Source organism: Vicugna pacos, chromosome 1 (assembly GCF_048564905.1).
Source record: "Vicugna pacos chromosome 1, VicPac4, whole genome shotgun sequence".
Classification (NCBI taxonomy): domain Eukaryota; kingdom Metazoa; phylum Chordata; class Mammalia; order Artiodactyla; family Camelidae; genus Vicugna; species Vicugna pacos.
The window spans coordinates 67,675,505-67,700,784 of NC_132987.1; the positions used below are offsets into that span (position 1 = coordinate 67,675,505).

At 37.5% G+C, this 25,280-nt stretch overlaps 1 protein-coding gene across 2 annotated transcripts; it reads left to right on the top strand.

Moving 5' to 3' along the window:
* The first annotated feature begins 1,775 nt into the window (after positions 1-1,775).
* On the top strand, positions 1,776-24,401 carry LRRC58 (leucine rich repeat containing 58). Of its 2 annotated transcripts, XR_012074346.1 has the most exons (5): positions 1,989-2,616; positions 12,158-12,286; positions 12,946-13,223; positions 16,043-18,166; positions 24,002-24,401. XR_012074346.1 is itself a non-coding variant. In XM_006210338.4 (4 exons), the coding sequence occupies exons 1-4, from the start codon at positions 2,117-2,119 to the stop codon at positions 16,249-16,251; spliced, it is 1,116 nt and encodes a 371-aa protein (XP_006210400.1). In that variant the 5' UTR covers positions 1,776-2,116; the 3' UTR covers positions 16,252-21,869. The 2 variants fall into 2 exon arrangements, 1 of the variants encoding a protein (XP_006210400.1); XM_006210338.4 differs by lacking the exon at positions 24,002-24,401 and having other exon boundaries at positions 1,776-2,616; positions 16,043-21,869.
* Positions 24,402-25,280: the final 879 nt, after the last annotated feature.

A 25,280-nucleotide genomic window follows, 5' to 3' on the forward strand; every position in this document is an offset into this window, starting at 1 on the left:
TCCCCTCCTCAGGAAACATGGACAGGATGGCTGAAGGAGGAAGTACCCTTCACTTGGTCTCTGTTCTTTTTTCAGTAGCATTCTAATCAGGAGACCTATCTTGAAACAGTCAATTTGACCTAAAACTGACTTAAAGGTGAAGTTCCTGTAAGTGGGCAAGTACACCATGTATTTCCCCAATTCCCTGTAATCCATCTTCCTTTCCCTAGACAACGCATCACACTGTCTCCTTTTCCCTTCATGCTCTCCAGTGCCCCCACGGCCTCTCTGCCCTCTCCTTCAGCTGGCCCCAAGACAGACCCCATCACTGTGAGGTTCACTAGCCACCAAAGCTCCTTCAGTTCCCAGAGGGTTTTCAGAACTCTCTAAGCAGACTGGGTAGTTTCAAGGCCCACTGCAGTGTTGAGGGATGCTGCTTTATTTAGACCCATCTCATTTCAGCAAAGAGATGCATCCATGGTAGCTGAGGTAGAGAGGGTAATAAATGAGCCGAAAGGGGATTCTCACATTACTTTCAGTCTATCTTCAAAACTGTCTACCAGGTAGCTTCATTCTCTACTATTGAGGCTAATTCCATCTTTTTCCCTCTAACTTCACTGATTTGTGAACCTAACTCTATTTCTGAATCATATTTGAATTATTTTTTCTCATATCACATTACATTCCTGTCAGTTTATTTTTATCACAAACACACACACATTTTTAAAAGCATAAGACTGTACTATTTTAAATATTTGCAATTTCCACATATTAGGTTTCTGCCAGAATGTAATCTTGATCCAAAGTAAGATATAATTTTTTAAAGGACCCTTTCAAAACAAGTTTCAAATTCAGAACACTCCATGGGTTTTAAAAACATTTCATCCCTAGTTTAAACTCACAATGTGTATACTCCCATAACTATAACTCAAAAAGAAATTAAGTTAAAGTTTGGCAGGGAGTAAGAAGCATAAAGTTTCCCACACAAACGACTGGCAAGAAAAAAGTTACTTTATTTCCCTTTTTAGAAAGAAAGCAATTTAATGACACTGGTTATGAACAATCATTGAATATTTTATGCATTAGCTTTGTAAAAATACGCTAAATATTTTCCTCATTTCTATTCATGATTTTCAAAATTGTAAAAAGTAATTTCAGGAAAGACTGAGTTTAAGGCAAGGGAAAAAATATGTTAATTGGAAGTCCTAAATTAAAGCCAGTCAGGATTTTCCCAGTTAAATTGTAGTTTCAACTTTAAGTAAAATCTCAATGCTTTCTGTGTTCTTAAACCGATCAATAAAATTGAGCTATTTCAAATTAACAAAAAAATCTTCCGTGGCTCCCCAATTCATTTCTAGCCACTACAACTTAAACTAAAAAAAACCCACAGAAGTACTTCTACAGCTAAAATGGCGAAACGTCCTTATTTGACACACATTCCTTTTAAAATGCTTTTTTTTTTTTAAATCCTGTAGGGCAAGCAAGGCAAGGATGTTTTATGGATAGAGATACAGAAATCAAATCCCTTGTCGGAGGAAACAAGGCTGACCCGAGGTAAGATCAAGAGTTCTGATTTCTAGTCCAGCTGTCTTCGCACTTCAAAGTCGGCTTGGTTAATCCTGGGACTTTAAAATTCCTGGAGCTTGCTGTCATGGAGCTGAACCACCACTGAATTCCTGTGTTCTCGCCGACCCCGCAGACTAGGAGCCCCACTCCTAAACCCAGAACCAAGAGGGCGGTGCATCATGACGCGCGAACCCTCAAAGCCAAATAACCAAACTGTCCTCGGCTGTTTACTGGGGCGGTCCTTGACTCCGGGGACAGGTCACCAGACTGCAGGGACTATAAAGCGTGGCCGCCCAAACCCAGCAGGCCGCGCAGAGTAACCCTGGGTCCGCCGGGTCTGCGACCCCGCCCGGCGCACCCTCTGCGCTGCGCGCCGCGGGAGGCGGAGCCCGGTCCCGGTCCCGGAGCGGCGCGCGCACCCCGCCGCCTCGCGTCGCGTCCCGTGACTCGGCGGGGTCGCGCGAGGTTAGCGCCCGCCGGCGCCACTTCCGACGCAGCCCTCGGTTTAGGTTCCGGGGCGCCGCGGAGCTCCCGGCCTGTGGGTCGCGCGCGGCCCGGTGAGGCGGCTGGGATGGAGGAGGCCGGAGCCGCGGTGATCGCGGCCGGAGAAGCGGAACTGAACCTGTCCCGGTTCAGCGTGTCCCCCGAGACCCTGGAGTCGGAGCTGGAGGCGCGGGGCGAGGAGCGGCGCGGCGCGCGGGAGGCTCTGCTGCGGCTGCTGCTGCCGCACAACCGTCTGGTGTCGCTGCCGCGGGCTCTGGGCAACGGCTTCCCGCATCTCCAGCTGTTGGACGTGAGCGGCAACGCGCTGACCGCGCTGGGGCCGGAGCTGCTGGCGCTGCGCGGCCTGCGTACGCTGCTGGCCAAGAACAACCGGCTAGGCGGGCCCGGCGCGCTGCCCAAGGGCCTGGCCCAGTCGCCGCTCTGCCGCAGCCTCCAGGTGCTCAACCTCAGCGGGAACTGCTTCCAGGAGGTGCCCGCCTCTCTGCTGGAGCTGCGCGCGCTGCAGACCCTCAGCTTGGGCGGCAACCAACTTCAGAGCATCCCGGCCGAGATCGAGAACTTGAGGAGGTGAGCTGGTGCCTGCCTGAGAGCAGGGAGGCCCGGGGCCCGCGCCTGCTCTTGGCGCCTTCGGTTGTCACGGTTGTGACAGACCTGTCTTCGTCCAGGCTCTTTCTTGAACTCTGACTGTGGTCACTGCCCTGCTAACTCTGCGAGTAGTGAAGATCTAATAAGACCGTGGGTGTGACCGCGTTTGGGTTGTTGTGTTTGCCCTTTGCAGTTTTTCGAGGCAGTTTTTCTGTCGTCTTTCTAGGGTGTGGGAAGTGATCCGAACTGAGTACATACTCAAACAAATGTAAATCTGAAGTTGTCACTTACTTGCCCTAGGTCTCATGTGGTTTTCCATGCCTGTAGATCAAAGTTTATGTCTTGCAGCGTGACATACAAGGTACTCTGATCTCACCCTTCTTTTCCACTCCATTTCCTGCTCTGTCTTGTATGTAACAATGCCAGCAATACTCTGTGGAATTCACTGAGCCTACCAGCACCTTGTAGGCACTCACCAAATGTGTGTAGAATGGATACAGTGCCTCTGGTACATGTGCTGTTCTTTTGCCCAGAATGTTGTCTGCACCCGTCAAGATCCTATTCATCTTTCAAAATCTATTTCAAGGGTTATGTCTTGTTTTCTTTACTGCTTCCTGCACAACAATTAATGCCTAAACTGTACTTGTTCAGTATCTCATTCATCCTGCCATTGCACTTGGCTTATTGATTATAATTTCTTGTTTACAGATCTGCCTCATCTACTAGATTATTCAGTAAAAATATGCTGAGTTAAATGAAAGGAGGAAGCAGAGAAGCAGGATAACAAAAGTCCCCTGAAGGTGCCCTGCCGGGGAGTGAAGAGTAAAGCAAGAGCAAGTGTATTGTCCAAAATGAAAAAAAAGTATCTTCCACCTGCAAAATATCTTCATTCTTTATTAAATTTTCTGAGATACCAGAATATCAGGGCTGAAAGAGACTTCAAAATTGAAGAGTAGTAAAAGAACACTGCCCTGAGACTAAGAACTCTTGGTGTCCCATCCTTGGTCAAGTCACTTAACATATCCTATAGCTTCCTAATCAGCAAAATGAAGCATTCAGACAAGATGTTCCTTTGTTTACTAATAGATTTTTATCAAGCACTTACCCTGTGTCAGGTACTGTCGTAGGTGCTGGGGAACAGTGGTGTATGTGATCCTGCCTTCATGGAGCATACTGACAGAGGAGACGTTAAACGCGTAACTGTAAACTTCATTATTTAATTACAGTTGTCATAAGTTCTATGAAGAAGTACAGAGTGCCTTGAAATGCAATTAACTTAGTTTGGTCTTTGAGCAAGTACATTAGAATTGAGCTTTTAAAGGAAGAGTAAGAGTTAACCAGGAGAGGATCGGATGGTATCAGTCCAGGTGGAAGGAACAGCATGTGTGAAAGAGAGCCCAAAGGCAAGAGTGACTAAAGGCCAAAATTTTGAAAGGAGGACATTGTACTAGAGCATAATGAGGAAGTGACCAAGAGGGAAAGTGGCAAATATAAATTTGGTAGTGTCTTGAAGGCCATGATAAGTACTTATTCTAAGTACTCATGAAAGAGTTTTTGAAAAGCACATCTGTCTCGTTGCTTTGCAGGAATAGAGTGGGAAGAGGGTGGGGAGAGAAGAGATTTTGAGGGCTAGTTGGAAGGTGGAGAATAGAATTTCTATTCTAGTAGAATGAGAGATAATGGTAGCTTATACCAGGGTAATGGTAGGAGAGACAGTAAGAAATAGAAGGGTTGGAGAGAGATTTAGATACAAAATTGACAGCCTTGGTTTCTTCTAATTTTGATGTTACGTAATTTCAACATTCTCATTTGAATTTTCTTAAGAAAAACCCAGAGAAAATATTATTTCCATCCCATGGAGGGAAAGGTAGGCAAAAATCCCACTTACTGAGTACTTACAACGCAGTTAGCCCTGCTGTAGATGCTCTAAATAGGCTTTTTAAGGCTCACAATGACTGTGAGATGTGAGGAAGGAACTCAGGTGCTGAGATACAAAGTAGTAAGATCACAAAATCAGTGAGTGGTAGAACTGGATTTGACTTTTGGAATCTCTGACTTCAAAGTCATGAATTTTCCACAGTGACAGAGTGGGACTAGAACCTAATTCTCGACTTCTGTTGTATATGTGATCAGGAGGATTGGCCAAAGCCATTTGCCTGATTGACCTGATTTTCTGGGCTACCAGCTATGGTTTTTGATCGTAGTACCTCTGTCTCCAGTTGTGTGTAGGCTCTTTTATGTTAGTGTTTTTATTTTTCAGTTCTATGCTCCATTTCTCTTTACTGATAAGAATTAGTTTAAGTTTTAGATTATATGCTCCAAATGTAAACTCTGGTTGAGTGTAAGCAAAATATTTATGAAGAAATATACTCTTAGAAAAGTAGAAACAGCTTGGCAACTGGCCTGATTCACCCCCTTCTTTTTCCAGATGAAGAAACAGATTTTAGTATCAGTGGCTTGCTTGAAGCCAGGCAGTGACAGACTCATGTGGTTCAACCCTCAAATGCTCCTTATTACTGACTACTGAAATAATACATTAAAGCTTCAGAAGTGTAGAGATGGAGGTTCAGTCACTCAAACCCTAAGGGATCTGCCCAAGAACACCATCTTCTTCTTAGAATATATGTGAACTCCCTAGACCTCATTGATAACCTTGATGTATGCCGTGTGGCTTATAACACCAAGTCAGGTGTTTTGGACATTAGGAATATATCTACCCTCTTTAACAGCAATTTAAAAGATAATTCGGAGTGTATAATCCATGTAAAGGTCCCCTTTCTCCCCACCCTCCATCATTCCAGGAAGGAATAACAAATTAATACACCTAACTTAATTGGTGTAGTTGACCTCTCCAGATTTACCAGGTTGTTTTCATGTATGTTTTCTGTGCTCTGTTCATCATTTTCCCTACTGGCAAAATTTTTAAAAAGTGGTTTCTGAAAGATAATTTTGAAGTATAACAAATAAGTAGGTGGTGAAAATCTTATTTTTATGATTAACTTCATTCCCTTGGAGTAAATTAGGCTTGATGTGAATCATGAGGATGTGGATGTAGATTCTTCCCATCAAAATATGAGATTATTCTTCAACAAGTAGATATAGTAACTGTTTGGCTAGTATGTGGACAAACTTGTTTTTGTTTTTATAATGTTAAAAAAATAGGTGTAATTCATATTTTGACCTGTTTCTTCTTTTTTTTTTTTTGAATTCTTACCTTTTATTCCCCTTAACTAGCTCAGCCATTAATTGAGGACAAGTTTAATAACTTATCACCCAATGGGTAATAGACTTTATTTAAGAAAACAAAAGCTTCAGGATTGTTTGGCATCCAGGATGCTAAACATTTGGAGAGTAGGTTTGAGCACAAGTGAGTTTCATTGCTACTATTCCCCACAATCTTTTCTTCTCAAGTAATGCCTGCCTTTTTCTTTTCATGACTCCTCTCTCACTGTCTGCCTGATACGGTTTTAGAAATTAAAGATACAAGAATTGTGATAGAAATAAAAGCTAAATGTTAATGTCCTAGAATGTTTTGAAGCTAGTGTAATATCTTACACTAGGTTGATATCTTACAAAAGAGGTGACTCAGCTAAATGATAAGTAGAATGCAGTAGAGTTTAATAAAAACTCTTTCCCCATTTAGAATCACATGCTGAGTTTTTCTCTGGCTCTCAGCTTCTTCCTGCTGACTTCTTTTCTTTCATTGCCTTAGTTTGGGGCAAGTACCGAGAGATGATTCCTCCATTTGTGCTTCTACTTTTGAGAATATAATGTATTTTAAAAACCTGTGGTGAGTATTTGAAAATCATTTAATATGGGGATACTACCTCAAGAAAACAACTTACTTTAATTACAGTGTATAGTTCTTACGTTTGTTTCTCTTATTTTCTGTTTTCTGCCTCTTTGTGTACAAACCTGTTTCTTTTTAAATTCCATCTCTCTTCAACCAACCATAGTATAGGACTCATGTGTATTTTTGTTACATTTAATGTCATTTTTATTTGGGTGGAGAAGCAAAACATTTCCTACTTATACCTGTGGTTAAAGTTGATTGGCACTGAGGGAACCTAGTATATTTTTTCAGGGTGTCATTGGCCCTTGCTAGAGGAAAGGCATCCACTTCAGCATGCCTAAGGATTGGAGAGGTGAGATACTTTTCAGGGAAATAAAATCTGAAGGTAGTCTATTGGCCCTAAACAAAAAAGAAATGAAAAATTCTTCAATAAAATTTTCTGAATGCTTTTCCTGCTTTTCGTATTTGTCAGACACCCAAAGAATTGAGTTGTTCCAAGCTTGATTAACAGAGGTGCAGTTTTCACATACATAAGAACTTTTAAACACTAGTTTTAAACACTATAGCTTTAAACTCAACAGTAATTTCCTCTCTTCTTATAGAAAAGCATGTTTGGAAATGGTAGTGTTTTAGAAATCCCCGCAAATCACTGAAAGGCTTTGAGTCCAAGAACTTTGGAAATTATTTGAGTTTGTGAGAAATAAGCCTTAAAATGTAAATTTAATATGCTGATTGTGTACTCTGTTGATGACACCTAACAGTTGCAAAAGAGATTTATATGATTTTGAAATCATGGGCTTGGTTATATTTTAGAACATTGGATCTTTCTCTGCCAAAGTCACAGTAATTACTAAAGTTTGGCTTCTTTTCTGTCTGTGTACCTTCTCACACATTCCAAAACATTAGAGAAGACATTGGGTAGTAACTGACTGGTTTACTGACTAGTTTCTCTTAGTTCTTGACTTAAACAAATAGAACAATGTCTATATTTGCTCTCAGACTCACTCTTCCCTTTGCTTACTTTATCTTCTTTTCTCCCTCACTGGACTAAATTGCAAGTTGTTATTTAACAATTGAATCCTTTATAAGAGGACTTCCAAATTTGCTAAATTTTTTTCCCCCAGTGGTCTCATTGAAATAGTTGTTTTTCCAGGATAGTTTCTGTGTTTGGACTCCAAATATTCTGCTCTACTCTGTTCCCATTCTAGGAGCTCTCATCATTGAAAAACAGAAATTTCTAAGTAACTGAGCAGTAACATACCATAATCCGTAAGATCAAAAAATCCTGCCTAGGAACATTTTGCACCAGTGCTTAAACACATGTATAGGGGAATTCAGTTTTGTATCAGACCATTGATTTTTTATACAAAGAAATCCTTAAAAGAAAAAAAATTGCCAATTGGGATTAAAGTTTCCTGCTTACTTTTGCTAAGCATTATAAACCTAAAGAGAGAAATGCGATTTTGAAAAGATGTACGCAATAAGAAATAGAAAAAAAGTATCATTAATGTATTTTTTAAATGACAAAACTTCAGATTAAAATTGGCTTTTTGAATCACCACACATCAAGGAAGGCTGAGATTGTGAAATTCAGATAAGAAGTTCAACAAATGGAAGAAATTGTACCTGAGAAAATACATATAAGGCAATCTGTTAAGGACTTTAAAGTAAGTATGTTTCCCAACTTCAGAGAGGGAAAGGAAGGAACTTCAGCAGTGAAACAAGAATAAGAAGTTTTACAGCTGACATCTGTGAAAAACCCTAATCGGAATTTCTAGAAATAAGAATATACAATTCTGAATTCAATAGGCTGAGTGATAGATTGAAGTCAGCTTATGAGTGAATTAGTAAGCTAGATCTTACTGAGGCATTCTCCTGGAATGCAGCACGAAAAGATAAAGAAATGGAAAGTATGAAAGAAATGTTAAGAGACATGGAAACTAGATCCTAAAGTTCAAACTGCTGGGAATTCTAGGAGAATAGAGAGAACATAGGAGAGGCAATTCTGGAAATAATCGTAGCTAAGTTGCCCACAATTAAGGAAAGAGTGCACTCCAAACTGATATCTTAACACATCATCATAAAACTTTAGAACCATAAGGATTAAAAAAAAAGGATCCTAGAAAGTCCTGATAAGAAAAAAAAAAGCAGATTACCTACAAAGGAATAATAGTAATATGGGCTATAATAAGTTAACAGAACAGTGTCTTCCTAGTGCTAAGGAAAAGTAACTGTCAACCTAGAATTTTATGCTCAGCCAAGCTATTATTTCTAATGTGAGGGGGAAAAAATATAAAAACATCAGAGATAAAGGACTCAAAAATTAACAACTGTGAGTCCTTACTGAAAGAAATTCTAAAGGATGAACTCTAAGAAAAATGAATTTGTAAAGAAATTGCAAGTGCCAAAAACAGTGATGAACAAAGACATTTGTAAAATATATCGATGAATCTGAATAATTATTGATTGGGAAAAAATAAATTTAAATTTATTTTCAAATCAAGGTGGAACTAATTCTAGATGATGATATGAAAATGACAGAAGGGAGCATGGATGTGTGTTTGGGAGTGAGGGAGAGCAAAGGAAATTGAAGGGGTAACTACAAGCAAAATAGAAATAGCATATACAGTTCAAAACAATAGCGGGGGGGGGCAAAAGGAAACTTGGTGAACACAACAAGAGGCAGAAATGAAGAGAAAAAGATGTTGAGATACACCATGATAATAGAAAACACAAGTGTAAACATATCAACAATCAAGTTATACACTGTTTCTAAGAGTTACACTTAAAATAGAAACACCCCAATATGTTCAAAGATAAGGGATAAAAGAAGATGTACCAGGCAAGTCTTTTATCATTTCACATCTGGGCTGACTGCCTTAGGCGCCAGTCTGGCCTCCCTGACCCCACCTCTCCCATCCCACTGCCTCTCCCTGCCACTCCCCCAGTCAGTTTTCCTTACGATAACCAAAGTGATCCTTCCAAAGTGTAAGTCAAATTACACAACCAGCCTTCGTTAAGAACCCTTCCTACCTAGGATAAAATTCAAAATCCTTGCTGAGGCCTGAAGGGTCTTCTGTGATCTGGCCTTCCCAGGCTACCTATGACCTCTCTGACCACCACTCTCCCACCTCTATCAGCCTGATGTACCCACGCTGGCTGTGTTGCTCTTTCTCAGCACACCCAGCGTTTCCCACCTCAATGATTGTACTTACTCCATCATTTGATTCAGATCTATGTTCAAGTGTCATCTCCTAAGAGAAACCTTTTCTGACCACTGTATTTACAATATCACTTCCATTACCATCTGATTATTACCTTCCTTTTTCTTTATAGCACTTAAAGCTATCTGCCATGATATATATACGTTCTTTGGTTTACTGTCTGTCTCTTTCACTAAATGAAAGCTTCTTAAGGTCAAGAACTTATTTACACACTGTATTCCCTAGAATGCTGCCTGGCACATGGTAAGTGCCTAGTGCCACTAGACACTTTATATGATATATGATAATGTTATTCCATTTTAAAGAAGAATAAGCTGGGGCATAGTGAGATTAAGTAGCTGGCCCAACTTCTTCACACTGGTAGGTAATGGAGCTAGGATTAAATGAAATAAATACTAACAAGAATAAAACCAGTAGGCAGTACTCATAATCAGAGCAAACAGATTTTAAGGCAAAATGGATTAGAAGGAAGAAAGAGAAATGCTTCATGTGATTTAAGGAACAATGCAACATGAAGTTTTAATAGTCATGAACTTGAATGTATCTTCAGTATAGCTTCCGTATTTTGAGAGGAAAGAGCAAAAATTGACAGAACTATAAAGGGAAGAAGGAACACCATGGTTCTGGTGGGAGACTAACCACCAGAGTAAAAGGGCAAAATAAGACAGACTATAAAAAATTTGAATTGCACAGTTAACAAGCTCAGTCCTAGTAGCTGTACATTGTTTTCCACATAAAAATGTGAACAAAAATAGACCATGCTCTAGGCCACAGAGGAACAAAGTTATGTAGAACATGTATTTAACAACAACAAAGCTCTCAACAAATTAATCAGAGAAAGCCATATAATCCACAGGAAAAATGGGTAAAGGATAGGAATAGGAAATTCTCCGAAGATGTACAAATGGCCCAAAACATAAAAAGATGCTAAACTTCACTGACAATTAGGGAAGATTAAAATAACAGAATGATACCATTTTTACACCAGCAAGTAGTACAAAGTAGAAAAAAAAGTTAAAGCAGGTGATAATGGTAAGTGTTGGCAGGGTTGTAGAGTCAGGAGTGCTCTTAAATGCTGATTATAGATTGTAATTAGCTATAACTCTGCAGGGTAATTAGACTTTTTCTTTTAACATTACACCATATACCTTAAAATCTGACACTTCTCAGGCCCTTCCCTTGGAACTCTTGATTTAGTGGATCTGGATGGAGCCTGGATTTTGTAGGTTTAAAAGTATCCCAGGTAATTCTTTTTTTTTTTTTTCCAGGTAATTCTTAATGGTGAAAGAAGTGTAGGTAATATTTAGCAGGCTGTTTTTCCCTACATTTAAAGGTGTCTGAAAAGAATCAGAGTATCTACTGAGTTAGCAGATTTAACAGGAAGACAAAGGTAAAATAGTAATGGAAAAGGTCTGTGTGTATACATTTTATTTGTATTTATATAGTAAGAACTGGTTCTGCCACTCCCCTGCAGAAATCTTGGAGAGTGCCTTCCTATAGTCATCACCACAAGGAGTTAGCAGTACATTTTGGTACAGTATATACTATGTCTAAAATGTTGTCAACTTATTGGAAAACAGGATTATTATCTGGAACTTTAATTTCATGATAGTGGTCAGTTTTTGTTTTGGCTTTTTTTAAAAAAATAAAAGTAGATTTATTCAGGGAGGTGTACACTCCTTAGACAAAGTGTAGGCCATCTCAGAAGGCAAGAGAAAGGCCATAAGGCATGAGGAGCGGGGTGTGGTTAAAGTAGAAGTAGGTCACACTCCGTAGACAGAGTACCGGCTGTCTCAGAAGGCAGAGAGCAAGCCACTGATAGTGCTCGGTTTTACATAATTTATCTAGTTAGCCTCTGAAGACTGCATTTGCTATACTAAGGGCAAAGAAGAAGTAGACTTCAGCCATGGTTTTCCAGTCTTCAAAAAAAAGGCTAGTGATTTTCCCATTGCCCACCAGCATGGAATTCAGGGTTCCTGAATCTGGCCTTTCTCCAGCTGTATCTCTGGGTTTCTCAACATGAATTCTCCTCTTACATGTTAAAAGATGTACCCATTATCCCATAAAAGCCCTCTCTTCCAACCTGAAGTGTTCTCTTTCCTCCTACCTTAAAAGGGCCAAATTCAGGGTCCTGCTGAAGTCACAGCACTTTGAGGAAGCCTTTCAATCAGAGCTACTTTGTCCTTTTTTTATTTGTCTACTTTCTAAACTCCTGTATCATTTACGGGTTGTCCTGCTTATTTTGGTATTTTAATCACATTATTGCTTATCTGGGGCCTTGTTCTGCATGTAATTATAATGTTGTCTACCATTGATGTGTCTTGTCTGCTTACCTATAATATAAGCTCCCTGAAGATTGCATTATTTCTCCAGAAACTGTATAGAACATAGAAATCCTAAGTAAAACATCTGCATGAATAAGCAATATGTGTTCATTATAATAAGACAACAGGGTACTTGTCCAACTTCTATTTATTTTTTTGTTTTTGTTCATTCATTTTTGCAGTTTAGAGTGTTTGTATCTTGGAGGAAACTTCATCAAAGAAATTCCACCAGAATTAGGAAATGTGTCTTCTCTAAATTATTTGGTATTATGTGATAATAAAATCCAAAGTGTGCCTCCTCAGCTTTCACAGTGAGTATTTTCAGGCAGTATATGTATACACAGAGATCCATACTTAGGAATTATTGTCCTGCATTCATCCATATGATTTATATGTGAAAACGAATTAAGTGTTCTCAAAGTAAATGATACGTGAGAATTAAAATTCTGAGGTTCGCTATGGACTGGGTTGCTTATTTAAAATTTTGCTTTTAAAAGCTCTGATACTCTAAAAATGTGGATTGAACCTTTTTTCTATAATCAAAAATAGAGTATTACTTTGGCATAGATTTCCCCAGGTTTTATGATTTTATATTTGATGCAAAGCATTCCTATCCTAGATAGGATAATGTGAAGGATTTTAATTCCTGTTACATTTGAAATCTTTCCTTTTTTAGATATCTGAATGATAAAACACGTGTAGGAAAAAAAAACCCTTTTAATCTAGCATATATATCAGTTAGCACATCAGAATATTCTCTAAATATTTTAAGCTCTCTAGGATTCCATGGACAAAAGTCCTTCATGGCATTTACAAATCTGTGCTCTGATTTAGTTTCGGCACTTTTTAATTTTGTTTCCATTGACCTTAATCTTAATTGCTGTTCTTATGGGGAAATTGAGTTTTTCACTTAACTTGCTCAGCAGTTGTCTTGCTTTCCGCCGTTGACTTTGTACTCTGTTCGTTCTAGGTTACATTCACTTCGTTCCCTCAGTCTTCACAATAACTTGCTGACATACCTGCCTCGAGAGATCCTCAACCTTATTCATTTGGAAGAATTGAGTTTACGAGGAAATCCGTTGGTTGTTCGTTTCGTTAGAGATTTAACCTATGACCCTCCAACTCTCCTGGAGTTAGCTGCACGGACCATTAAAATTCGAAATATTTCCTACACTCCCTATGATCTTCCTGGGAATCTTCTTAGGTACTTGAGTTCAGCCAGCAATTGCCCAAACCCAAAGTGCGGAGGTAAGTTAATTCAGTGTCTTTGTTTCCTATTCATTTAGCTACTTTTAAATTGATGATCTGTGCCGTTTTAATTAGCTATCTTCTTTCAGAGAAAGGCAGTTTGCTTCTGTTCCCCTTATCCTTTTTACCCTTTTATCTGAAAGTAAGACATTTAACCCTCTCTTGGTTCCTTCCTTTCTTCCTCCCTCCTTCCCTACCTTTCTTCGTTCCTTCCTTTCATGGTACTTTAGGATTCATACACAAGGAAAATACCCAGAAATACCAGAAAGTCTCCTCCTGTCTCGTAATTGTCGTAGGATAGGTTAAGTTGGTAACGTGAGAGAAAACACAAGAGGAAGCATAAACAGTCCTGATTCCCTTAAAAAAGTCTCTAAAATGCTTGGCCACCTTTCGTATTTAGTTTAAGGACATTTTCTTAGACTCACCACTCTGAGTATCAGGTACCTTCATAGAGTACGATTTAAGATCTATGAGAACAGGCTGAATGTGTGGCAGTTTCAGAATGTGCCCTGGAATTTATATTCTTTTAAATTCATGGTTCAAAATTTCTTGAGTTTAGAGCATTTGGAGAAAATTAAATGATATAATGTGATACAGAATAAAGTAGGAATCCAAAACCCTATTGGAAATCAGAGGAGGGAGAAAGTACATTTAATTAGATCTGGAAAAGATGAGAGAAGTCTTGACATGTGAATTGAATTTTGATAGGGTAAGATTGAGGATAGGAAACTTTTCAGATGGAGAGTAAAACTGGAGGCAAAACAGCGTGGGACAGAATGTTGGAAGGGTAATAATTTGGCTCAAATGTACAGTGAGGGAAGTAATGAGAGACAAGTAAAAAATACGTTGAGGCCACTTTACGAAGGGCCTGAAGTGCCAGGGTGTGTGTGGTGGTGGGTTGGTAAATGATAGTAGGTCACTTTATTTTGGCTCCCTCATGAAAGACTACTTTTTGAAAAATCCAAGTAACAGGAGTACAGAAAGGTTTTTACTGTTGTAGGATAAACGTAGGTGTTGAGGAAATGCTGCATAATAATGAACAGAGCCAGCTGAGGTTTTCCCTGTATGTCCCACCATGCCTTGAAAACTGCTATAAAAGAGGCGATTTAAGTTTCTCAAAGAGTATTAAAAGATAAAAAAGACACTAGTGATTTAAAAAAGAAAAAATGACACTACTCTGGGCCATTTCTGGCCACTTACTCTTAGAAGTAGAGGCTGCTGTGCTGTGCCACATAAGACGTGCTTAAGATTTTCTCTGATTGTCCTTTCTGAAGTTGGCGTTAATAGTGGTGAGACAACACTCACACCAGGCCTTCAAGTAGTCCATATCTAATCTCTGCTTTGAACCTATCTTTTCTAGAAATGGACCTCTACAAGAATTCTGTTTTCTCTCTTTAATCGTTTCTTAATGACTTCTTTCGTATACTGATACGTTATTTATCTTAGGAACAAAAATACTTAAAATTATGAGCTTAAAATTTGAGATATCTGAAATAAACCATTGCCATTTTCCCCCCTCAGCCTCCTTAGTTATTGAACTCAAAGTTAAACAAAAGTAGTTTTATGTTTTGTGAGATATTTTGTCTTTGTATAGTCTATGTTACAAATGACAAGATAGTATTGTACTATTTTAGCTCATGGTAACTCTATAATGTTTCATTTATTACTTCCCTCTGTTTTCAGGAAACTAACACATTTTCAGGGATTGTCACTATTGATTAACTAGTGTGTTGAATTTGTCTACTTTCCTGAATTGCTTAAAATAATACACCATGAATTTTCCTTTTTAAACTATGAGTTATACTAGCTTACTACAGGATCAGAAAATTAGATAGTTAATGGAGAATAACAGGAAAAAAATAAATAGGAATCATTGTTTCTCCTTTACTTGGATCACATCTTTTTATTTTGGTCCCTTATCTGATATACACAGAGTAGCTTGTGCCAAAGGCACCTTAGGTAGAGTGTAGAGGTTGAGATTCCCCTCCAGAGAGGTGATGGGACCCAGAGTTCTAGATGTTCCAGTTATACTCCCACTGCTGTGACAGCCTTCGTGGGTTAGAAATGTGCCGTATCTAGCAGTAGGAGCAGCTTGAAGCCCACAACACAGCAACCTCTGCTTTCCTCTCATCTCTAGCTGTATTTTTACTTGATTGAAGGACCACTGTTCAGGAGCATTAAATTAGGAATCAGAAGAGATGAATACTAGTTTCAGTCTACTTAGCAATATATATATTGCATAAAAGCCAAGTGGGATCATTAGTGAAACAGCTTTGAAGCTGTAGATTTAGAGCCTGTGGAAATGTAAGTTGGCATTTTGTTACTTTTACTTTTTCCTTCTCAGTATATAAGATCAGGGGTATCAAAAGTCATCTCCTTTCTGCAACTTTTGAGTATGACAACTAATTCTTTATGATCATTATTGAAGGAGTTTTGCTTTTTGTTTGTTTGTTTCTTGACTGTAGGATAGAACCAAGGGGTGACTTAGGGGATGGAGAAAGGGCACTTTAGGCATCCTGTAATCTCCATCAGCCACTGTTCACCAAGTCACCCAGAGAAAACCAGCTAAGTCAACAGTGTCCTTTTAATGCTAGCTCCCTGTAAGATGAATCTCCTTGCTTTCTCTTTGCAGTCAAATTGCTATTCTTAAGATCTTCCAGTGTTTCTATAAACAGCTATGGAAGCAACTACTACTTCTGCTTAAGATTCTCAAAAGATTCTCAAATGACATTTCTTCAGAATGCTGGAGAAAGGGTTGAAAAGAAATCTGTGGCTCTTTGCTTTGTAATTACTTTGTACCCATTCCTTCTTCTCTCCAGGAGTCTACTTTGATTGCTGCGTCAGACAAATTAAATTTGTGGACTTCTGTGGGAAGTACCGCCTCCCCCTGATGCACTACTTGTGTTCGCCAGAGTGCTCTTCCCCTTGCAGTTCTGCCTCTCACAGCTCCACCTCCCAGAGCGAGTCTGACTCGGAAGATGAAGCTAGTGTGGCTGCACACAGAATGCAGAAAGTTCTTCTTGGTTGAAAAGGGTGCAGGGTGGTATGAAACTCTAGAAGACTGAGAAAGGTAGTTATAAAAGACAGTAGACTTTGAGGGTTGCTAAAAGCCTTATCTTCATTTGAATGTCCACGACAGAGTGGGAAGTGGTGTAAAAGATTTTGTTTCTAGCCATTCAGCAGGAGTGAGTCCAGTTCCATGTTTTGGATTCTTTGAATGTAATTCACTCTGAATGGCAGTTTCAAATTTGGCTGACTGTTTGCAATTTTCACTCAAATTTTGCATGAATCATATCACAGAATGAAACGTTCTGAAGAGCAATGCTATAATAAACCATGAATGCTATAACTTGTGACAGTTGAGATGAAGAAAGAAATGATCAATGCTGTAATTTTTACCAGAGTTGTCCTTGAGTTTAAGTTGAACACTATACCATAACAGGATTAGTTGCCCTTTTTTGTGTTACCCATATGTCTAGATTAAGAGTTATTCAGATAAGCTCACAGATGGTTACATAGGACCTAAACCTTTCTCACCTGACTGGTAAAATAAGGTATGTAACTTTTATATGGGGTTTTAAATTCTTCAGTCTGCTTCTTTGTTCTAAATGATTATTTTTGTTACCCTTATACAATCCAGCAATGACTGTTACAGTGCCTTAATTATAACAAGGATTTAGAATTTTATTCAAGAAATGATACCAGAGCAGCCTATAACCTGACATGCTATGCAGAACACTTTAAAATATGCTTTAACAGAAGTAGGTAAACAGCTGTATATCTGACACCTGAGCTCATGGTCACCGTAACTTCATTTTTTGTTTAAACGTGAAGTGAATCTCTATAAGCACGTCACTTTTATACTTAATGGGAGGCCACAATCTTGATAATCTGTTCATCATAAAACAGAATAATAGTTTTTAATGGAAAAATCTGTCAAGTTTCTTTTAACAGAAAAAAACTGTAAGATAGGAAAGTGTCTTTATATCTTGCATTAAAGAAGTGGGAAAATGATTTTAAAAGTTTTAAAGGTCGACTATGACTCCTTTGCCTATGTGTACCAAATTGTAGCTTCCTCTACTTTTTAAAGGAAAACTAGAGAAATACTGCAACAGGTGAAATAAAGTTGGGCATAGCAGTCATTGTGTTGAACAATTTCCAAAACAAATTTGACCATGGAATACTTTTTGAAAATAATACACTGATAAAATATTTTAAATGTATTAAAAATACCCTTAGAGTATAGCAGAAAAATGTTTTCACAAATTGCTGGTAGAAATGACCAAATTTTTAACTAGTTTAGTATACAATAAAAATTGAGTAATAGTACAACTATAAGTTGATGTTATAAAAGAAAATATACAATGCATATTAGTAACCATTAGATAACTAATCTATAGTAACATTAACAGTTTGTTGGTAAATATTTCCTATATAGTAATATGCAAGTCAGAAACACATTGAAACATCCAGATGATCTGCCCTCTGACTTCTGGCATTCATGACAGGGGCACACTATTTCTTAAAAGCAGATTGCTGTATAGTAATAATATGTACATATGTTAGGTTTTTGTCATATATGTATTTTTTATTTTAGAAGAAAATATATTGTAGGATAGTTTGTTTATTTTATGTTAATTAATTCATGAAACATCATGAGAGTTTCATGACTGCAGTTGTGAAACGCTGCTGTAGACAGAATCCCTTCACCTTGTTGTAGTAAGAGTCTTTTTTTCCTTTTGATCCAGAAATTTTCTGTGCCTGTAGAAGTAATCTAGTATCTTTCTACTGCCTAGCAAAGTAGTACGTGGGTAATTGTATTATAAAATAGAAGTAATAAAACGTCTTTGTTTACTTCTCCATTTGAGCCACAGCAAGCTACATACCACAGATTCGTGAAAGACTTAGGCAGTGCCTAAGTGGAAGCCCAAAATGTTTTGTAAGTAAGTGACTTAGTTAAGATACATAAAGTATTTTCATAGAAAGTAAATAATGTATTCAGAGTAAAATACTCAAATTGATAGGACCAAATTTTTCTGGCTTAAATGCCTCAGTTTACTTCCTACTTCATTACCAGTTTGATCTAAGTAGCAGCTTAGGTAATGTTCTATGAGTTAGTCTTTATGAAATAAAGGGGAAGCTATGTAAATACAGTACTAAACCTTGCCAGCTTCCCAGAAAGAAGGTATACTGATTGATCTTTTACGGATGTAAATAGGTCCAACTGGAAGCACTTTTTAGTCTTTGCTGTGTGATGTAGATGTATATACCATAGTATACAGCAAAATATCTTTCATCAAAATGTTTGTCATGCTCCTCTATATGTTCATTTGAAAATCTCTCATCAGTAAGCAACTGTCTTTGGTGACTTTTACTGAAATCTACATTTTATCTGTTTTATCTTTTTTTTAATCTTTGACTTAACCTTTTACAAGAGCTGCTAATAATTTGTAAGCTTTTCCCTGTTTCTTTTCCCTACCTTCCCTGTTTAACTGGTGACTGTAGAAATTGACTTGGTAATCTAGAAACTAGATAATCAGTTCCAGAGTCATACAGCTGACTATGTATTTTAAATGATAGTCTCTCTAGTTGCTAAGTCACTTGTTTGTATGTAAATTTTTTATATTGCTACACTTGGACAATTTTAATGACCAAAACTTCTGTGGATAAAACTACTTAACCAAAGCATTAGTGTGTTTAGAATGAAATTCTTCAGTGCTAATATTTGGAATTGAAATGGATACACTGAACATTCTTAGTAATCTTATTCCTAGAATCCATTTCTCTCAGAGTCACCAAACTGAGTTGGTGAAATAGTCCTAGGAGTTTAGAAAGTAGAAAGATTAGCTAATACGATACTTTGCTTCCATGGTGCCAGGGATTGGCTGACCTAAGGACAAGCTATAACAGTATTGCCTATGTTTGTGTGTGGAGGTAGATCTGAGGGTTACTTTTTGTATTTTACTTCTAGATTCATACTGGAGCGATCTCTTATTCTAAAATTCTTGATATTTGGAATTTTAAGTTAACAAACTTAAAAGTAGAAACTTGCATTAGAAGCTGTCCCTCCAATTTGAGAAATCTTTGTGCTAATGTAAAGTTAAAAGCAGTCCACACTAGTTCAGTGTAATACTACAGGCCAATTCTATTAAACATTGTAAATACCAATTTTAAACAAAAGAAGGCAAGGAAAGAGCTGATTGCTAGAGTGTTAAATGAAAGAAATCTCTAAAGACAACACAGGGCAGGGAAAGACACTCAGGGAGATCCCTGAGCCAAGAAAAAATTTTTAAGTTATATTGAATTGTTTTAAAATTTTAAGTGGCCCACTAATTACCATCTGAGTCTTTATCACTAAATTTCTTCAGTATCTGCTGCTGGGCAATTATCCACATCCCTCCGTAATGAAGGGCCAGCACGTAATAGGATTTTCTTACAGACAACCTTGCTCTTTCCAAAGGGAGAAAGTAATACCTCATTAACCTGGAATTTGTGATACACCCTTGGTTAATGTTTACCTTTTCACTGTGTAAAAAAGAAAAAATACTAAACAAATAATTAGTGCAGATAAAATTTGATCTTGTAAAAAAAAAGCATTTTAGCAGTAGCTATTTATATAAAAAGTTATTCTAAATAATAAGGCCTTTTATAGGCAGAACTTTTTATCAAATATAGTATGTGTATATAAAATGAGTTTAAGGTGCATTTATTTAGAAATACGTAATACCCTGTTTCTTCTCATCCAAGGTAGTGATTTTGTTATGTCAGTGTAAATATCACTTCCCATTTAGTCCAAACTAGCTTTGAAGTTATGCTGAGCATTTAACAACAGCAGAGGCTGCTGCGTAGTTTTCAGGCAACATGGTCTGTAATCCCTAGTTGTGATTTCCCTCTGTGTAGAAAAGAGGTGTTTGACCTTCACTGTTCCTGAATTAAGCAGCATATTCTGTGGAATATTAATCTGATAAGTTTAATAGCATCCAATTTTGTATTTTTATTATAGTCATGACCTTTTTAAAGGTAGCAGTGCCTTCAGTTGTGCTTAGAAAGTATATGCCTTAAATCTTCCACTCTGGACGCAAGTTTGGGGAACTGTGTCATTTAACAGGTTGTATGTGACAGCCTCGTGACCCTTTACATTTGACTTGAGGGAAAATAACTGTGATCGTGAGAGACTCCTTTCCTTAAAACTAGGCCTAATGTCTGTGAGTTTAGGACTTCTAGAGAGGGAATTTGAGTCATGCATACTGTCACAGAAAGTCAAAGCCATAAGGGTTAGGGTCCCTGAAATAAAGTCAGTGAAAAGGTATTATTCTCTTTCATACTATTTTATAAAGAAAATATATTTGCTACCACTGAAGGATGGCAGAGGTCCCTAACCAGCTTCATATTAATAGGATCGTGTAAAGACATTATTGCCATGAGGCCTAGCATATTTTGTGAGGGCTTTCTTTTTAATACCAGATTAAAACGGGGGTATATTTTAAATTTTTTGTATGTAAATATCTCCATTCTTTTTCTGTCTCTACTTGATTCATACTTGCTAAGAATTGATGCAGAAAATAGCAGTTCACTAACAAACATTACACATTATTGAATACTCACAGGGTAATACTGATTTGGGTGCTACTAGACTTTTACCTAGCAGTTAACTTGTCAGTCTCAATTTATCGTAAGGGACAGTATTCTGTCTAGTAAATTCTGTCTAGTTAAAGTTTATAAGTAATGAAAGTTATTTATATACTATAACCAGAAAGCCATGGTTGGAGAGACTATGTGCATTTACCAGAAGTTACTTTCTTCCTTTGGCTGTGAATAAATTGGATAAAACTTATTTTATTCTTAATTCCAGTTTGGGGAAGAAACTGGGATAACGTTGACATCACTTTTGCTGGTACTACAAAAACATTGCTAAATTGGTTAATTCTTCTGTCTGCAACTGTTGTTTTAAGAGACTCTTTTCACTAATTTAAATGATTGACATTGATGTGTTATTGAAAAGGAATATTAACCTCAGCAGTTACTTTATAACAGTCATGGAGAGATCTGTGTGCCTGCAATTGGTGTTTGTTGCATTTCTGAGCCCACTTTGTATTCATGAGAAACAAAAATATAATAGGAGAAACACTTTAAATAACCATTATTTTAATTTTTTGCAAAGTTTGGGACTTTATCAACAAAGAATATTTGAAAATATATGAAATTTTACTTTAGTCAAATTACCTTTTATTATCTGATTTCTTAATTTTCTATATTTGAAATATTGTGAATTAGGAATATAGGCATATAGATATTTAAAACAATGGTAACAGTAAATGTAATTCAGCAACATGACTCAATAATTAAATTTTATTTTCAAGGCAAGATAAAGTTTATTGAATCAAATTTATATATTACCTTGCAATGGTAAATGCTCTAAAAAGAATATTTAAGCTACTTCAATTCTATACCGCCTTTTTTTTCCCCAGGACACACCAAAAAATGTGATCTAATATGAACCCTTTGTGTGAATTTTGCCTTATCAAACATTGTGCCTTATTTTATTAAAAATATTTTGTGGGAATCTAACTCTGTATTCTGGAAGGGTAAAAGTGTTTTAGTTTTAATTGACAAGCATTTACTTTAAAAAAAAATCTAAAATCCTTATACTGTTGGTTTTTGCCTGATTACTTGCTATACCATTGCTTATCCGTTCATTGAATGTTTTCAATACATGAATAATACAGTAAATGTGTATTAGCATTTGCTCTCCGTACTACATGCAAAGGATAAAAGATGAACTAGACCAGGTTCTTTCTACTAGAGTTCCTTCTGCTTTCACAATCTTAACAGACCCATGGATGCATACTCTAAAAAGAAATTGGTGAAATGATTTGCTAATGAAGGTCAGTTAATTTCCTGCATTTAGTCCAGAATCAAACAGAGTAGTATAGGATTAACTGAGCACATTGATATTACAGTATTTTTTATTATTTAGTACCATTATTTTGGTGACCCCAGAACACCTGACATTTTTCTAGATTCCAGAATTTGGAAGAATGTTGTGGTTGATCATGCGTTGAGGTAAAGAGTGGGTAAGAACGATACACTCTTTACAAAACAACAGATGTTTCAAATTTGCTGAAATGGAAAAAGCTCAGCTCAGAGAAGGAACACTGGATGTAGTTGATCTTCCTTTTCCTGAGGATAAAACTGCCCCCTAACCTGTCCAGTTGGGGATGTTCTTAGAACAAGTGTCAGAACAAAATTTTCTTCTTTAGTGGCTTGTCTGACTTCGTTGATACCAATTAGGAAGCCAGAACATTTCAGGGAGTATGAGACTTGGAACTGTCATCCATAACATCAATCATTCATTGCCAGCTTCATGAGCAATTCCATCATCATGCCCTAGAATGTTAGGGCTTGAAGAAATCTTAAAAGCCTGAAACTGACTCACTCACTTGTTGGAGAGATTAAAAAAATTTAAACCCAGAGAGACTTGTCCAAGACTTGCATGTCTGAATCTTGAATCCAAGCCTCTGGATTCCCAGGTCAATGCTGTCTCCACTAGAGTATGCTGCTTTCTTTAGTTAATACTCTATTGTATGATAGGAAATCAATAACAGTATTGGTATGGTATTGTAATTGGCCAACCGGCATCAAAGTGATGCTGTCTGCACTATATCTCACAGTGTATTCAGAATTTTAGATCTGGTGGGAAATATTAGATAAGAGTAAATATCAGGATAACTTGTTATGTTTACAAAGCACAATCAAGAACCTACCTTATTTAATTGTCATGATGCTGTGAGGTGGGACTAGATGTGGTGAAGTTTGTTGGTGTGATTTATTTTATCACACCTTTTCCCTCCTCTGAGTTTGAAATCAACTAAGAAATTGACATAGATTTGAGAAAGGGACCTTAATATCAGCTTTGTCAAATCAGAATCAGCATCTTCTATTCTCTTTAAATTGAGTTTAACCAACCAAAATCAGACGCCCCCTGCCGGGTCTGTCTACCCCCTGATAAGCATTTCAAGACTGACCAGAACACACCACAGATCCAAAGGAGGTCAAGTCAAATCTTGAACCTTGTAGTGCTGCCCAATTAGTCTTTCTCCCACAGGGAGAAAAACGATGGTAGAAAGATTTCTCCTGGGAAGCTGTTTTCAACCCTGGTTGCGCATTAGAATCACCATGGGAGCTTTCAAAATATACAAATGCATAGGTCCCAACCCCAGAATAATTGAGACTTGATCTTTAGAGGTGGAGTATCAGTAGTTGTAGAAGCTCTCCTACATGACTCAGTTACTCAGCAAATGTGATAATTCTATGGTGAAAGTCACTTCATTATAACTTGAGGTCGGTGAGCTAGGGTTTTCACAGATAAAGAAATGGGCCCAAAGTGATGAAGTGACTTGCCCAAGTTCTCTTAAGAGAAATAGTGACAAAGCTGGGACTAGAATCCATTCATCTATTTTTAAACAATTGTTTTAATTGAATGCCTACTTTAGACCAGGCACTGATTACTAATCCAGTGTTCTTTGCTTCCCTGTCCTGAACTGAAAGTATTTTGGGGATTAAGGTGGTATGTAAGTGAATTGGCCGTATTGAAGCCAGCTTCAAGTAGGAGTATCTGCCAAATCATGGAGCACAAAAGCGGCAAACAGTTCGGCTTGACCAGAAACATTCATGAAAGGATGGCTTGGTCAAATATTTCAGGTTAAGCCAAAGCAGGAGGTAGCCTTTCCATGAGGGAGAAAAACTGTCAAGTTATACACTCATTCTTTTGACCACAGGTAAACAAATGGCTAACCTCCTAAGCAGCAGTGATGAGCAAGTTGATATTACTAAGAAAGAAGAAAATGCAGACATCTGCCTAGAAGAAAACACTAGTTCACCCAGAAACGTAGATTCCCATGATGGAAACAGTAAGAAAAGTTCAACTCAACTACACATTTTCATAAGCACTATGTATAATTTCTACACTAGTTCCTTTTTGATCTAACTATGAGATTATGTGATTATTTTACTGCTTAAATCTGAATAATAAGGCAATCTTAAGACCTCTGTAAATATATGGAAGATTTAAATGGAAAAGTAAACTTGCTCATGATGCCATGAAAACTCATAGAAAACTTTCTTAAAATGTTACTAGGGGTATTTTTTTCCTATGAATAAAGACTAGATTTAATGTTACTTTGGGGATTTTAAAAGCTGAACTAAGTAGAGATTTGTGAAATAAGTAACTTCCTGGGAATTAAGCTCATTACAAATTACAGCTAAAAAGCTACAATTTTAGAATTTTGCCATTGTTAATTTTAACCTATTTGTAACTTTGACATTGATCTCTGAGGTTCTTCCTGACTTTGAACCTACAGTTGTCTGTGTTCAAAACTCCTTTCTATTTTTGCAGCTCTCAAACATTTGTAAGTTCTTGCATCACTCACCACACCCTTTTTAGTCACATGCAGCCAGGGGCAATGTTAGTGGAGTAATGAGAATTTTGCCCCTGAATCTGCAATTAAAATTCTATCCTTTATTTCACTTCCAAGGGTTTGTTGTAGGGAATGACAAGTCAGTAGCCAGCTTTGAAACAAACAATCTGTTTTTTATTTCTGCTGAGGACAGCAACTCATAAAAGAAAGGCATGTGTATAGTTGACCAATGGATAAAAATGAATCAGATGATTGCTAGTAGATGCCTATGACTTAAGCTATGGCATAATGGTAATTACATTTTTAACCGTGGCCTGCTATCTGAATTTCTCTCTGGTTCCAAGTGATTGCACAATCAAAGATTTGGCAGTGAGAGTTTGAAAAGTCATCATCAGACCACTTTATGCAAGAGGACAACTCAACCATCAGGATGAGAACTTCTATTTTTAAATACCATAGAGAAGATTTTACTTCTTTAGCAATTCTGAAGTTTAACAACTGTCACTAGAGGAAGTCTTTCTTAAGGTTCTGGTAATCCATGCTAGCCAGATTGATATGAAGGCAATTTTTAAACTATTTATGTCAGCAGACAGGCACAATGATACTAGTAAGACAAAAGTATATTGCATGAGTGTGTATG

Excerpts from the sequence above, each read along its gene's own strand:
- LRRC58 (XM_006210338.4), top strand. The coding sequence starts at position 2,117 with ATGGAGGAGGCCGGAGCCGCGGTGATCGCGGCCGGAGAAGCGGAACTG. Across the intron at positions 2,617-12,157 it reads GAGATCGAGAACTTGAGGAG|TTTAGAGTGTTTGTATCTTG; the intron begins GTGAGCTGGTGC and ends TCATTTTTGCAG. Across the intron at positions 12,287-12,945 it reads GTGCCTCCTCAGCTTTCACA|GTTACATTCACTTCGTTCCC; the intron begins GTGAGTATTTTC and ends TGTTCGTTCTAG.